The following is a 16225-nucleotide window of genomic DNA, read 5'->3' as shown; positions in this document are numbered from 1 at the left end:
AGGACAACGACCCTAAGCACACGGCCAAGACAACTCAGTAGTGGTTTCGGGACAAGTCTCTGAATGTCCTTGAGTGGCACTGCCGGAGTCCGGACTTGAACCCGATTTGAACATCTCTGGAGAGACCTGTAATACCTACATGTTTCAAGCAGACCACCATAGTCCCTGTGCCCAAGGAAGCGAAGGTAACCTGCCTAAATGATTACCGCCCCGTAGCACTGACGTCAGTAGCAATGAAGTTCTTTGAAAGGCTGGTCATGGCTCACATCAACAGCATCCTCCCGGACACCCTAGACCCACTCCAATTCGCATACCGCCCCAACAGATCCACAGATGACACAATTTCAATCGCACTCCACACTGCCGTTTCAATGGCAAAACCTAATAACCGTTTCTCACCTGGACAAAAGGAGCACCTATGTGAGAATGCTATTCCTCGACGGCCTATAGGGAGGAGGTCAGAGAACTGGCAGTGTGGTTTCCAGGACAACAACCTCTCCCTCAATGTGAGCAAGACGAAGGAGCTGATCGTGGACTACAGGAAAAGGCGGGCCGAACAGGCCCCCATTCACATCGACAGGGCTGTAGTTGAGCGGGGTCGAGTGCTTCAAGATCCTTGGTGTCCACATCACCAATGAACTATCATTGGTCCAAACACACCAAGACAGTCGTGAAGAGGGCACGACAAAACCTTTTCCCCCTCTGGATTTGGCATGGGTCCCCAGATCCTCAAAAGGTTCAACAGCTGCACCATCGAGAGCATCCTGACTTGTTGCATCACTGCCTGGTATGGCAACTGCTCCGCATCTGACCGTAAGGCCCTGCAGAGGGTAGTGCGTACGGCCCAGTACATCACTGGGGTCAAGCTTCATGCCATCCAGGACCTCTATACCAGGCGGTGTCAGAGGAAAACCCAGTCACCCAAGTTATAGACTTTTTTTCTCTTGAAGAGTGATCAGGACATTCTTGATTTGAAATAGCTGTGCAGCGACGCTCCCCATCCAACCTGACAGAGCTTGAGAGGATCTCCAGAGAAGAATGGGAGAAACTCCCCAAATACAGGTGTACCAAGCTTGTAGCGTCATACCCAAGAAGACTCCAGGCTGTAATCGCTGCCAAAGGTGCTTCAACAAAGTACTGAGTTTAGGGTCTGAATACTTATGTAAATGTCATATTTCTGTTGTTTTTTTAAATTGTATTTTTATACATTTGCAAACCTAATAAAATAACTGTTTTTACTTTGTCATTATGGGGTATTGTGTGTAGATTGAGGAACAAAAAAAAACAATTGAATCCATTTTAGAATAAGGCTGTAACGTAACAAAGTGGAAAAAGTCAAGGGGTCTGAACACTCTCTGAAGGCCCTGTATGTGGCTCATCAGTCATCAGGCTTGAATGTTCCTGCTGCTTTAAGCTCTAATCAAATCCTGACATATTAATATGATTTAGAATGACCACTTCTGGTTTCGGCGGGAAATACCGGTTTACCCGGGAGAGGGAAGGGATTTATTCTTGGGATGGAACATTTTGTAAAATACCGGGACAATATTCAAGGCACTGTAGTTATTTACAGTTATCTAACCTGTCTGTTCCTCAGATGGTGTCCGCTCTGAGCGGCCAGCTGGATCATCTATAACCTGGGACTAACCTGTCTCTCTGTTCCTCAGATGGTGTCCGCTCTGAGCGGCCAGCTGGATCATCTATAACCTGGGACTAACCTGTCTCTCTGTTCCTCAGATGGTGTCCGCTCTGAGCGGCCAGCTGGATCATCTATAACCTGGGACTAACCTGTCTCTCTGTTCCTCAGATGGTGTCCGCTCTGAGCGGCCAGCTGGATCATCTATAACCTGGGACTAACCTGTCTCTCTGTTCCTCAGATGGTGTCCGCTCTGAGCGGCCAGCTGGATCATCTATAACCTGGGACTAACCTGTCTCTCTGTTCCTCAGATGGTGTCCGCTCTGAGCGGCCAGCTGGATCATCTATAACCTGGGACTAACCTGTCTCTCTGTTCCTCAGATGGTGTCCGCTCTGAGTGGCCAGCTGGATCATCTATAACCTGGGACTAACCTGTCTCTCTGTTCCTCAGATGGTGTCCGCTCTGAGTGGCCAGCTGGATCATCTATAACCTGGGACTAACCTGTCTCTCTGTTCCTCAGATGGTGTCCGCTCTGAGCGGCCAGCTGGATCATCTATAACCTGGGACTAACCTGTCTCTCTGTTCCTCAGATGGTGTCCGCTCTGAGCGGCCAGCTGGATCATCTATAACCTGGGACTAACCTGTCTCTCTGTTCCTCAGATGGTGTCCGCTCTGAGCGGCCAGCTGGATCATCTATAACCTGGGACTAACCTGTCTCTCTGTTCCTCAGATGGTGTCTGCTCTGAGCGGCCAGCTGGATCATCTATAACCTGGGACTAACCTGTCTCTCTGTTCCTCAGATGGTGTCTGCTCTGAGCGGCCAGCTAGATCATCTATAACCTGGGACTAACCTGTCTCTCTGTTCCTCAGATGGTGTCCGCTCTGAGCGGCCAGCTGGATCATCTATAACCTGGGACTAACCTGACTCTCTGTTCCTCAGATGGTGTCCGCTCTGAGCGGCCAGCTGGATCATCTTGTCGAGAGGATCGTGGTGATTGACTGTCGCTACCCGTATGAGTTTGAGGGGGGCCACATCAAAGGAGCCCTGAACCTCCACCAGGAGGAGCAGGTGGAGGAGTACCTCTTACGAACCCCCATCGCCCCCCTCTCCTCTGACCGCAGGGTCCTCCTCATCTTCCACTGTGAGTTCTCCTTAGAGCGAGGGCCCGGGATGTGTCGCTTCGTACGTAGGAGGGACAGGGCGATGAACGAGTACGAGTACCCTAACCTGCACTACCCAGAAGTCTACGTCCTCAAGGGAGGCTACCAAGAGTTCTTCCATCACTTCCGGGTAAAACACCACTACACAATCATAGATGACTGAGGAAAAAAAAAACGTTTTTGATCTCTAGACATGGAATCAGAGGTCATTGAAATGATCGTTACCACGTGATGTTTTATTTCTATAACAAAAGACATGCAGTTAGGATGCGGCGTTGGCGGGGCCACAGCGTTGGCGTTGGCTGGGCCGCGGCGTTGGCTGGGCCGCGGCGTTGGCGGGGGCCACGGCGTTGGCGTTGGCTGGGCCGCGGCGTTGGCTGGGCTGCGGCGTTGGCGGGGGCCACGGCGTTGGCGGGGGCCACGGCGTTGGCGTTGGCGGGGCCGCGGCGTTGGCGGGGCCGCGGCGTTGGCGGGGGCCACGGCGTTGGCGTTGGCTGGGCCGCGGCGTTGATGGGGGCCACGGCGTTGGCTGGGGATGCAGCGCTGGCGATGGCTGGGTCGCCACGTGTTCAATGTATTTGCGTCAATATTGTCAATGCAACGATGTATAAAATAATAAAGAAAAAAAATGTAAGAATAACAACTATAAAATGTTAACGGTCAATAGGAGAATATAATAAATATAACTGTCATCCTCACCATTACATCAGAACTACCATCATCATCATCATCATCATCATTAAGCTGCTATCAGTAGTAGTGAGTCTTTACTATGCAGATGTTATTATTCAGTGTCCCTCAGGCTGTGGCAGGTAAATGCATATTTGGCTGCAAGAGGAGCCATTGCTCCTTCACCCATGAGTATTTTTAGTTTTTCCTCTGGGTTTAATAAGTTCAAATTTGGAATAAATGTTGTAATTTCTGTAAATAATGAATTTCTTGGTGAGGAATCTTTCTCCCAGTAAAGGAGAAAGTGCATCTCTGTCTCTACCTCCCCTGTCGTGCAGTGACCACATACACGCTCCTCTTTGGGTCGACCATGTCTTGTTATGTCTGCCGGTTTCTATTGCCAATCGGTGGTCACTCAGCCTGTACTTGGTTAAGGATCTGTCTCTGCTTCGTATCTCTGAACCAGAGTAGAGATAATCAGCCAAGTCATATTCTCTGTTTAGGGTCAGATAGCAATTTAGTCGGCTTTGGGATTTTGTTTCGTTTTTTCCAATGTTGTAAATATGAGTCCTTTGATTTGGTTAATGATTTTGTTTATTTGAATTCTTTCCTTTTGAAGCGGTGCTGGTGTAGGCTTGGTTGGTGAGGTCCAACACCAGCTGACTGAGAGGGCTCGTTTTTTGTTGGGGGGGGTTGAAGTGCGTTTAAGACTCTGCCGCACCGTTGCCATGACAACCAGTTTGTCTGTCTGTTGCTAAAGAAAAACAGCGAAAAGAGTGAAAAATCTTCACTCTGGGAAAAAAAAAATAAACAACACTTGATTTGTTGTTTTATATTAAATATTTCTCATTAAATCGATTTTAATCGGAACTAAAGTTTTGTTGCTAAGGATTCCACGACACGGTTAGCCTTTACGGCTGGGACTGCAAGTTTGTGTTCCATTTTTTTGTTGTTGTTGAGTGGATTCCCAGAGTGCTTAGCTGGCTGTACTACAGACACGTCGTCGTCGTCGTGGGAAAGACTCATTGTTATCTTTTCGTTAAACAACTGGTTGCAGTAAAGAGCCAACCTGGATAGTAAGGACATCCTGAGGGGAAATGGATGAGTAACAACAGCTTTATGCTATAGAGGAACAACGAACTCCATCATGGACAGATCCGACTATCTCTAACCCGACAGAAACGGGTATAAATGAGCTCTCCACAATGAATTTCAATAGAAAACTTGTAAAAAAAAAAAAAATAGACAAGATCCTGCAACCATGTAGAGGTAAATACTTGTCTATTTATGGACAAATTGCCCTGATTTAACTCCTTAGTCATATCTCAGTTTACTCACTTACAGTTGAAGTCGGAAGTTTACATACACTTATGTTGGAGTCATTAAAACTCGTTTTTTCAACCACTCCACAAATGTCTTGTTAACAAACTATAGTTTGGGCAAGTCGGTTAGGACATCTACTTTGTGCATGACACAAGTAATTTTTCCAACAACTGTTTACAGACAGATTATTTCACTTATAATTCACTGTATCATAATTCCAGTGGGTCAGAAGTTTACATACACTAAGTTGACTGGTGCCTTTAAACAGCTGGAAAATACCAGAAAATGATGTCATGGCTTTAGAAGCTTCTGATAGGCTAATTGACATCGTTTGAGTCAATTGGAGGTGTACCTGTGGATGTATTTCAAGGCCTACCTTCAAACTCAGTGCCTCTTTGCTTGACATCATGGGAAAATCAAAAGAAATCAGCCAAGACATCAGAAAATAAATTGTAGACCTCCACAAGTCTGGTTCATCCTTGGGAGCAATTTCCAAACGCCTGAAGGTACCACGTTCATCTGTACAAACAATAGTACGCAAGTATAAACACCATGGGACCACGCAGCCGTCATACCGCTCAGGAAGGAGAAGCGTTCTGTCTCCTAAAGATGAACATACTTTGGTGCGAAATGTGCAAATCAATCCCAGAACAACAGCAAAGGACCTTGTGAAGATGCTGGAGGAAACGGGCACAAAAGTATCTATATCCACAGTAAAACGAGTCCTATATCGACATAACCTGAAAGGCCGCTCAGCAAGAAAGAAGACACTGCTCCAAAACCGCCATAAAGAAGCCAGACTACGGTTTGCAACTGCACATGGGGACAAAGGGGGACGCTTGCAAGCCGAAGAACACCATCCCAACCATGAAGCACGGGGGTGGCAGCATCATGTTGTGGGGGTGCTTTGCTGCAGGAGGGACTGGTGCACTTCACAAAATAGATGGCATTATGAGCATGGAAACTTATGTAGATAGATTGAAGCAACATCTCAAGACATCAGTCAGGAAGTTAAAGCTTGGTCGCAAATGGGTCTTCCAAATGGACAATGACCCCAAGAATACTTCCAAAGTTGTGGCAAAATGGTTTAAGAACAAAGTCAAGGTATTGGAGTGGCCATCACAAAGCCCTGACCTCAATCCTATAGAAGATTTCTGGGCAGAACTGAAAAAGTCTGTGCGAGCATGGAGGCCTACAAACCTGACTCAGTTACACCAGCTCTGTCAGGAGGAATGGGCCAAAATTCAGCCAACTTATTGTGGGAAGCTTATGGAAGGCTACCCGAAACATTTGACCCAAGTTAAACAATTTAATGGCAATGCTACCAAATACTAATTGAGTGTATGTAAACTTCTGACCCACTGGGAATGTGATGAAAGAAATAAAAGCTGAAATAAATCATTCTCTCTACTATTATTCTGACATTTCACATTCTGAAAATAAAGTGGTGATCCTAACTGACCTAAGACAGGGAATTTTTTAATTTAATTTGGCTAAAGTGTAATGTAAACTTGCGACTTCAACTGTACTTATGGGGCTGCATACTCTTGATTCGTTTTTTTCAAATCATATCGCTTTATCTGGGACGCTAAACCAGACAGATTAAAGCGTGTCTATCTATATAATGAATATGAACTGGGTGGGTTGAGATGATTAAATATAAAAGCCCTAAACCTCTCTCTAAAAGCTTCACTTATTCAACAGTTTTACTTGAACCCTAAATGGTTCTCCAGTAGATTACTAAGAAAAGCTCATCCATTGTTTATAAAATGGCCTTTTTGCCTTTGTGCACATTGCCATGTCTCATTTTAGATTAATTAAAAATCATACTTTGAAAAAAGTATATCTCATTTCTCAGAGCTGGCTACAATTTCATCCCCCTGAAAAGAGAGAAGAAATATTATGGCTGAACTCAAATGTGCTGGTTGATAAAATACCTGTATTTATGGGAAAGATGTTTGAAAAGGGTATTTTGTTCTTAAATGATATTGTAAATTGGAATGGTGGAGTTATGTCCTTCGTGGAGTTATCAGAATTGTACGGGAAGGTCTGCTCAATCCAAGAGTACAACCAATTGATTACAGCATTGCCCCAGAAATGGAGGAGGCAGGTGGCAGTGGGAGGAGGTAGGGAACTGGTCTGTCTGAACAATATAAAGGATCAAAACTGGCAGAGGAATAAAAAAAACAGCATAAATAGGAAAGTATACCAGTTTCATTTGAGGACCAGGATGTTGACAGCTGTGCCATACAGATTGCTAAATCGTCAGGAAGAGGTTTTTGATGTACCGATTCCATGGTACAGGGTGTATGAGTTGATATATAAAACAATGCAAGATTCAAGACTTGGTGCTTTTTAAGCTAAAATTATTATATATATAATTCTTGCCACCAACCAAATGTTAAATATTTGGGGCATAAAATCATCGAAGCTCTGCAGATGTTGTTGTGAGGATACAGAATCAATAAACCATTTATTTTGGTATTGCCCTCAGGTAGCCTGTTTCTGATCTCAGGTTCAGGAATGGCTGAAAATGCATAACATTGATCTCACATTGACCCTAGAAATAGTACTGTTTCTTAGTAAAGTATTTATCTTCAACTCGCAATCTGTAGATTCTATTCGTTTAGATTGGCAGGTTGGTTGGTCTGTCAGACACTGTCCCTCAACTTATGGCAGGCAGCAATGTAGTGCGCTGCCAACACACATCTCTCTGCGTCCTCCCCCAACAGGACGGGTAGCCTATCCTCATCAGAGAGGTCTTTAAAACCTTGAATAAGGGTTTCAAATTCAAGGGGAAATGACACTCCAGTTGTAAATTTGACATTTTGTCAGGAAATGCAGCTCTGTCTCGGGTTCTGCTGTGATGCAGTGGTATCACGCCCTTTCCTTTTACAGGAAGTCAGGTTTATGTGTCTACCCTTCTTAATGGCAAGGCGTTGCTCACTGTGTCTGTACTTCTCATCAGTAATCATGGTTAAATAGTTAGCCACAGTGTACTGTTGATTTTTAGGGCCAGTTAGCACTGCATTTTGCTTTGTGCTTTGTGTTTCCCAATAAGTCATGTAGTTTTGATTTGTGTTGGAATTTGGTTTATTCTGATTTGATTGGATGTTCTGGTCCGGAGGCTTCAGTGTGTTAGTAGAACAGGTTAGTGAACTCAGCCCCAGGACCAGCTGGATGAGGGTCCTGAGGCTTCAGTGTGTTTAGTAGAACAGGTTAGTGAACTCAGCCCCAGGACCAGCTGGATGAGGGTCCTGAGGCTTCAGTGTGTTAGTAGAACAGGTTTGTGAACTCAGCCCCAGGACCAGCTGGATGAGGGTCCTGAGGCTTCAGTGTGTTAGTAGAACAGGTTAGTGAACTCAGCCCCAGGACCAGCTGGATGAGGGTCCTGAGGCTTCAGTGTGTTAGTAGAACAGGTTAGTGAACTCAGCCCCGGGACCAGCTGGATGAGGGTCCTGAGGCTTCAGTGTGTTAGTAGAACAGGTTTGTGAACTCAGCCCCAGGACCAGCTGGATGAGGGTCCTGAGGCTTCAGTGTGTTAGTAGAACAGGTTAGTGAACTCAGCCCCAGCCCCAGGACCAGCTGGATGAGGGTCCTGAGGCTTCAGTGTGTTAGTAGAACAGGTTAGTGAACTCAGCACCAGGACCAGCTGGATGAGGGTCCTGAGGCTTCAGTGTGTTAGTAGAACAGGTTAGTGAACTCAGCCCCAGGACCAGCTGGATGAGGGTCCTGAGGCTTCAGTGTGTTAGTAGAACAGGTTAGTGAACTCAGCACCAGGACCAGCTGGATGAGGGTCCTGAGGCTTCAGTGTGTTAGTAGAACAGGTTTGTGAACTCAGCCCCAGGACCAGCTGGATGAGGGTCCTGAGGCTTCAGTGTGTTAGTAGAACAGGTTTGTGAACTCAGCCCCAGGACCAGCTGGATGAGGGTCCTGAGGCTTCAGTGTGTTAGTAGAACAGGTTTGTGAACTCAGCCCCAGGACCAGCTGGATGAGGGGACTATTTTCTTTGCTCAGCTCTTGGCATTGCAGGGCGTGGTAATGATATGAGAGGGGGTCACTGTATTTTAGATGTTTCCAAAACTTGATTTATCTTCTTTGAGTTTTTATTATCTGTGGATATTGGCCTAATTCTGCCCTGCATGCAGGGTTTCAATTGGGTCAAATCTTGTTTTGTAAGTGGACCCCGCACCTCACTGCCATAACATGCAATTGGTTCAATGACACATTCAATTAGTTTTAGCCAAATTGTAATTTCAATTTGAATGTGTTTTTTTTTTTAATGGCGTAGAATGCCCTGCGTGCTCCCTCTGTTCATTCACTGCCTCGTTAAGGTGACCAGTTAAACTTATTTATTCTCTGTAATTCACTTCACTTTATTGGCTTGATGTAACAATGTATGTATTGCCAAAGCTCGCTCGCTCTGTCTGTCTGTCTGTCTGTCTGTCTGTCTGTCTGTCTGTCTGTCTGTCTGTCTGTCTGTCTGTCTGTCTGTCTGTCTGTCTGTCTGTCTGTCTGTCTGTCTGTCTGTCTGTCTGTCTGTCTGTCTGTCTGTCTGTCTGTCTGTCTGTCTGTCTGTCTGTCTGTCTGTCTGTCTGTCTGTCTGTCTGTCTTTGTTAGAGGTTGTAACTGATCTCTCTCTGTGTAGATGCAGTGTGAGCCCCAGGGGTACCGGCCCATGCACCACCAGGACTTTAAAGAGGACCTGAGGAAGTTCAGACTGAAGAGCAGTACCTGGTCCGGGGAGCGCAGCAAGAGAGACCAGTACAGCAGACTGAAGAAGCTGTAACCCTACTGCCCCATGTAACCCTACTGCCCCATGTTACCCTACTGCCCCCCTTTAACCCTACTGCCCCCTGTTACCCTACTGCCCCCTGTAACCCTACTGCCCCATGTTACCCTACCCTACTGCCCCCATGTTACCCTACTGCCCCCATGTTACCCTACTGCCCCATGTTACCCTGCTGCCCCCCTTTAACCCTACTGCCCCCTGTTACCCTACTGCCCCCTGTAACCCTACTGCCCCATGTTACCCTACCCTACTGCCCCATGTTACCCTGCTGCCCCCTGTAACCCTACTGCCCCATGTTACCCTACTGCCCCCCTGTTACCCTGCTGCCCCATGTTACCCTACTGCCCCCTGTAACCCTACCCTACTGCCCCCTGTAACCCTACCCTACTGCCCCCTGTAACCCTACCCTACTGCCCCCTGTAACCCTACTGCCTCCTGTAACCCTACTGCCCCATGTAACCCAACCCTACTGCCCCATGTAACCCTACTGCCCCATGTAACCCAACCCTACTGCCCCCTATAACCCTACTGCCCCCTATAACCCTACTGCCCCCTATAACCCTACTGCCCCATGTAACCCAACCCTACTGCCCCCTATAACCCTACTGCCCCCTATAACCCTACTGCCCCCTATAACCCTACTGCCCCCTGTAACCCAACCCTACTGCCCCCTGTTACCCTACTGCCCCCAGTAACCCTACTGCCCCATGTAACCCAACCCTACTGCCCCATGTAACCCAACCCTACTGCCCCATGTAACCCTACTGCCCCCCTGTAACCCTACTGCCCCCTGTAACCCTACTGCCCCCAGTAACCCTACTGCCCCCTGTAACCCTACTGCCCCCAGTAACCCTACTGCCCCCTGTTACCCTACTGCCCCCAGTAACCCTACTGCCCCATGTAACCCTACTGCCCCCAGTAACCCTACTGCCCCCTGTTACCCTACTGCCCCCTGTAACCCTACCCTACTGCCCCATGTTACCCTACTGCCCCCTGTAACCCTACTGCCCCATGTTACCCTACTGCCCCCTGTAACCCTACTGCCCCATGTTACCCTACCCTACTGCCCCATGTTACCCTACTGCCCCATGTTACCCTACTGCCCCCAGTAACCCAACCCTACTGCCCCATGTAACCCTACTGCCCCATGTAACCCTACTGCCCCATGTTAACCTACCCTACTGCCCCATGTAACCCTACTGCCCCATGTTAACCTACCCTACTGCCCCTAGTAACCCTACTGCCCCATGTAACCCAACCCTACTGCCCCATGTAACCCTACCCTACTGCCCCATGTAACCCTACCCTACTGCCCCATGTAACCCTACCCTACTGCCCCATGTAACCCTACCCTACTGCCCCCCTGTAACCCTACTGCCCCCCAGTAAATCTACTGCCCCCCAGTAAATCTACTGCCCCCCAGTAACCCTACTGCCCCCAGTAACCCTACTGCCCCCCAGTAACCCTACTGCCCCCCCCAGTAACCCTACTGCCCCCCCCAGTAACCCTACTGCCCCCCCCCCCAGTATCCCTACTGCCCCCCCCCAGTATCCCTACTGCCCCCCCCCCCCAGTATCCCTACTGCCCCCCCCCCAGTATCCCTACTGCCCCCCCCCCAGTATCCCTACTGCCCCCCTGTAACCCTACTGCCCCCTGTAACCCTACTGCCCCCCAGTAACCCTACTGCCCCCCAGTAACCCTACTGCCCCCCAGTAACCCTACTGCCCCCCCAGTAACCCTACTGCCCCCCCCAGTATCCCTACTGCCCCCCTGTAACCCTACTGCCCCATGTAACCCTACTGCCCCATGTAACCCTACCCTACTGCCCCCCTGTAACCCTACTGCCCCCCTGTAACCCTACTGCCCCCCTGTAACCCTACTGCCCCCAGTAACCCTACTGCCCCCCAGTAACCCTACTGCCCCCCTGTAACTCTACTGCCCCCCTGTAACCCTACTGCCCCCAGTAACCCTACTGCCCCCCTGTAACCCTACTGCCCCCCTGTAACCCTACTGCCCCCCTGTAACCCTACTGCCCCCAGTAACCTTACTGCCCCCCTGTAACCCTACTGCCCCCCTGTAACCCTACTGCCCCCCATGTTACCCTACTGCCCCCAGTAACCTTACTGCCCCCAGTAACCCTGCTGCCCCCCAGTAACCCTACTGCCCCCCAGTAACCCTACTGCCCCCCAGTAACCCTACTGCCCCCCAGTAACCCTACTGCCCCCCCAGTAACCCTACTGCCCCCCCCAGTATCCCTACTGCCCCCCCCAGTATCCCTACTGCCCCCCTGTAACCCTACTGCCCCCCTGTAACCCTACTGCCCCCCTGTAACCCTACTGCCCCCAGTAACCCTACTGCCCCCCCAGTAACCCTACTGCCCCCCTGTAACTCTACTGCCCCCCTGTAACCCTACTGCCCCCCTGTAACCCTACTGCCCCCCTGTAACCCTACTGCCCCCCAGTAACCTTACTGCCCCCCTGTAACCCTACTGCCCCCCTGTAACCCTACTGCCCCCCTGTAACCCTACTGCCCCCCTGTAACCCTACTGCCCCCCTGTAACCCTACTGCCCCCTGTAACCCTACTGCCCTCATGGGGGGGTTGTGATATATGGAAGAGAAGATATAGAAATGCATGTATTAATGTCTACATTTGTTTTTACCACATTTATTCTATCAGACAACTTAATGCATTTAAATTATATTATTTGAGCTAAACATATGAATAAAATAAAATGAAGAATAATTTTTATTGAAAGTTCATTACTCTCCCCAATACAACAAAACACTACTTAAATGCTGTAATTTTGGCCTTGAAATATTTCATTTGAAGTATTGTGGAATTCCATTCATTCCCATGGAGGTCTGCTCCAGCTGGGGACTGCTGACTTTAACGCCTCTCAACGGCCAATACAGAGCATCTTCAATCCAGGGTTTATACTGTATATAGTCTCTCATCAATTGGATTGAAAGCTGGTGTTGTAAATAATTAGCAAATTGACTTCAATCCCAAACAGATATAGTCTTAGAGAACAACAGAGTCATTTCCAACCTTGATGCCGTTGGGATACGATTACGTGTGGCTGATGATGCGATTACATGTGGCTGATGATGCGATCACGTGTGGCTGATGATGCGATCACGTGTGGCTGATGATGAGATCACGTGTGGCCGATGATGAGATCACGTGTGGCCGATGATGCGATCACGTGTGGCCGATGATGCGATCACGTGTGGCCGATGATGCGATCACGTGTGGCTGATGATGCTATTTGACCACAGGAATACTTGAACATATTTCTTACATTTTAAATCACTTTGAGCTCAATTCCTGGTGACTTTTAGTATTTTATGTCCAAGAATGATAAAAAAAAAATTGGGGCTCAGAACTTTTGGCCAATTAGGGAGCCCTATTCCCTATATAGTGCACTCCTTATGGGCCCTGTTCCCTATATAGTGCACTCCTTATGGGCCCTATTCCCTATATAGTGCACTCCTTATGGGCCCTATTCCCTATATAGTGCACTCCTTATGGGCCCTATTCCCTATATAGTGCACTCCTTATGGGCCCTATTCCCTATATAGTGCACTCCTTACGGGCCCTATTCCCTATATAGTGCACTCCTTATGGGCCCTATTCCCTATATAGTGCACTCCTTATGGGCCCTATTCCCTATATAGTGCACTCCTTATGGGCCCTGTTCCCTATATAGTGCACTCCTTATGGGCCCTATTCCCTATATAGTGCACTCCTTATGGGCCCTGTTCCCTATATAGTGCACTCCTTATGGGCCCTGTTCCCTATATAGTGCACTCCTTATGGGCCCTGTTCCCTATATAGTGCACTCCTTATGGGCCCTGTTCCCTATATAGTGCACTCCTTATGGGCCCTATTCCCTATATAGTGCACTCCTTATGGGCCCTATTCCCTATATAGTGCACTCCTTATGGGCCCTCTTCCCTATATAGTGCACTCCTTATGTGCCCTATTCCCTATATAGTGCACTCCTTATGTGCCCTATTCCCTATATAGTGCACTCCTTATGGGCCCTATTCCCTATATAGTGCACTCCTTATGGGCCCTATTCCCTATATAGTGCACTCCTTATGGGCCCTATTCCCTATATAGTGCACTCCTTATGGGCCCTATTCCCTATATAGTGCACTCCTTATGGGCCCTATTCCCTATATAGTGCACTCCTTATGGGCCCTATTCCCTATATAGTGCACTCCTTATGGGCCCTATTCCCTATATAGTGCACTCCTTATGGGCCCTATTCCCTATATAGTGCACTCCTTATGGGCCCTATTCCCTTTTTAGTGCACTCCTTATGGGCCCTATTCCCTATATAGTGCACTCCTTATGGGCCCTATTCCCTATATAGTGCACTCCTTATGGGCCCTATTCCCTATATAGTGCACTCCTTATGGGCCCTATTCCCTATATAGTGCACTCCTTACGGGCCCTATTCCCTATATAGTGCACTCCTTATGGGCCCTATTCCCTATATAGTGCACTCCTTATGGGCCCTATTCCCTATATAGTGCACTCCTTATGGGCCCTGTTCCCTATATAGTGCACTCCTTATGGGCCCTATTCCCTATATAGTGCACTCCTTATGGGCCCTGTTCCCTATATAGTGCACTCCTTATGGGCCCTGTTCCCTATATAGTGCACTCCTTATGGGCCCTGTTCCCTATATAGTGCACTCCTTATGGGCCCTGTTCCCTATATAGTGCACTCCTTATGGGCCCTGTTCCCTATATAGTGCACTCCTTATGGGCCCTATTCCCTATATAGTGCACTCCTTATGGGCCCTATTCCCTATATAGTGCACTCCTTATGGGCCCTCTTCCCTATATAGTGCACTCCTTATGTGCCCTCTTCCCTATATAGTGCACTCCTTATGTGCCCTATTCCCTATATAGTGCACTCCTTAGTGCCCTATTCCCTATATAGTGCACTCCTTATGGGCCCTATTCCCTATATAGTGCACTCCTTATGGGCCCTATTCCCTATATAGTGCACTCCTTATGGGCCCTATTCCCTATATAGTGCACTCCTTATGGGCCCTATTCCCTATATAGTGCACTCCTTATGGGCCCTATTCCCTATATAGTGCACTCCTTATGGGCCCTATTCCCTATATAGTGCACTCCTTATGGGCCCTATTCCCTTTTTAGTGCACTCCTTATGGGCCCTATTCCCTTTTTAGTGCACTCCTTATGGGCCCTATTCCCTTTTTAGTGCACTCCTTATGGGCCCTGTTCCCTATATAGTGCACTCCTTATGGGCCCTGTTCCCTATATAGTGCACTCCTTATGGGCCCTATTCCCTATATAGTGCACTCCTTATGGGCCCTATTCCCTATATAGTGCACTCCTTATGGGCCCTCTTCCCTATATAGTGCACTCCTTATGTGCCCTATTCCCTATATAGTGCACTCCTTATGTGCCCTATTCCCTATATAGTGCACTCCTTATGGGCCCTATTCCCTATATAGTGCACTCCTTATGGGCCCTATTCCCTATATAGTGCACTCCTTATGGGCCCTATTCCCTATATAGTGCACTCCTTATGGGCCCTATTCCCTATATAGTGCACTCCTTATGGGCCCTATTCCCTATATAGTGCACTCCTTATGGGCCCTATTCCCTATATAGTGCACTCCTTATGGGCCCTATTCCCTTTTTAGTGCACTCCTTATGGGCCCTATTCCCTTTTTAGTGCACTCCTTATGGGCCCTATTCCCTTTTTAGTGCACTCCTTATGGGCCCTATTCCCTTTTTAGTGCACTCCTTATGGGCCCTATTCCCTATATAGTGCACTCCTTATGGGCCCTATTCCCTATATAGTGCACTCCTTATGGGCCCTATTCCCTATATAGTGCACTCCTTATGGGCCCTGGTCAAAAGGGAATAGGGTGCCATTTGGGATGTGTCCTCCTTCCTCTGTGTGAAGTGTGTGTGTTTTATGGAAGTGCTTTGAGTTCAGTTACGATGGCTTGATTTTATTCCATTTTTGTTGTACTTAGAGGAGTTGATTAAATAAATCTACTTTAATCCTGGATGCAGTTTGTTGCAGAGTTAGATTGTAGTTTAAGTAGTAAACAGATTTCATACTGTGTACTAATCATAGAACATGCTGTTTAGTATGCAGTATTACTCCTGGTGCGTTGGAGACAACTAGGAACTAAAACAAGGTCAGACTGGGATAATTGTGACATCTGTGATCTCCATGTCGGAGCTCTAGAATGATGCCCGAGTTTCTGACTTGTAATTCCGAGTTGGATGTTTTTTTTCTCAGAGTACCCTGTTGTCTTGAAAACAACACCAGTTTGGGCTTGACAAGGAGACACCTTGATGAAGACTGCTTGCTTCCGTTCTTGCTCTTCCTCTTTAAACACTTCCCGCCGATGACCACTCACATTTTTTGGTACCGTTCCCCAGATCTGTGCCTCGACACAATCCTGTCTCTGAGCTCTACGGACAATTCCTTCAACCTCATGGCTTGGTTTTTGCTCTGACATGCACTGTCAACTGTGGGACCTAATATAAACAGGTGTGTGCCTTTCAAAATCATGTCCAATCAATTGAATTTACCACAGGTGGACTCCAATCAAGTTGTAGAAACATCTCAAGGACG

General features: G+C 47.9%; 1 protein-coding gene across 1 annotated transcript in view; it reads left to right on the top strand.

Moving 5' to 3' along the window:
* The window catches only part of LOC106593289 (M-phase inducer phosphatase 1), a 25714-nt gene extending 14615 nt beyond the window's left edge, over positions 1–11099 (top strand). The window contains exons 9-10 of the mRNA XM_045704456.2: positions 2578–2928; positions 9439–11099. Of these exons, the coding sequence (XP_045560412.1) occupies positions 2578–2928; positions 9439–9579 (492 nt within the window). The 3' untranslated portion in view covers positions 9580–11099. The remainder of the gene's footprint in view (positions 1–2577; positions 2929–9438) is intronic.
* The last annotated feature ends 5126 nt before the right edge of the window (positions 11100–16225 follow it).

The sequence above is a fragment of the Salmo salar genome, chromosome 01 (assembly GCF_965601325.2).
Source record: "Salmo salar chromosome 01, fSalSal1, whole genome shotgun sequence".
Classification (NCBI taxonomy): domain Eukaryota; kingdom Metazoa; phylum Chordata; class Actinopteri; order Salmoniformes; family Salmonidae; genus Salmo; species Salmo salar.
The sequence above is the reverse complement of the archived record's forward strand: the minus strand, read 5'-3'. Positions and strand labels throughout refer to the sequence as shown.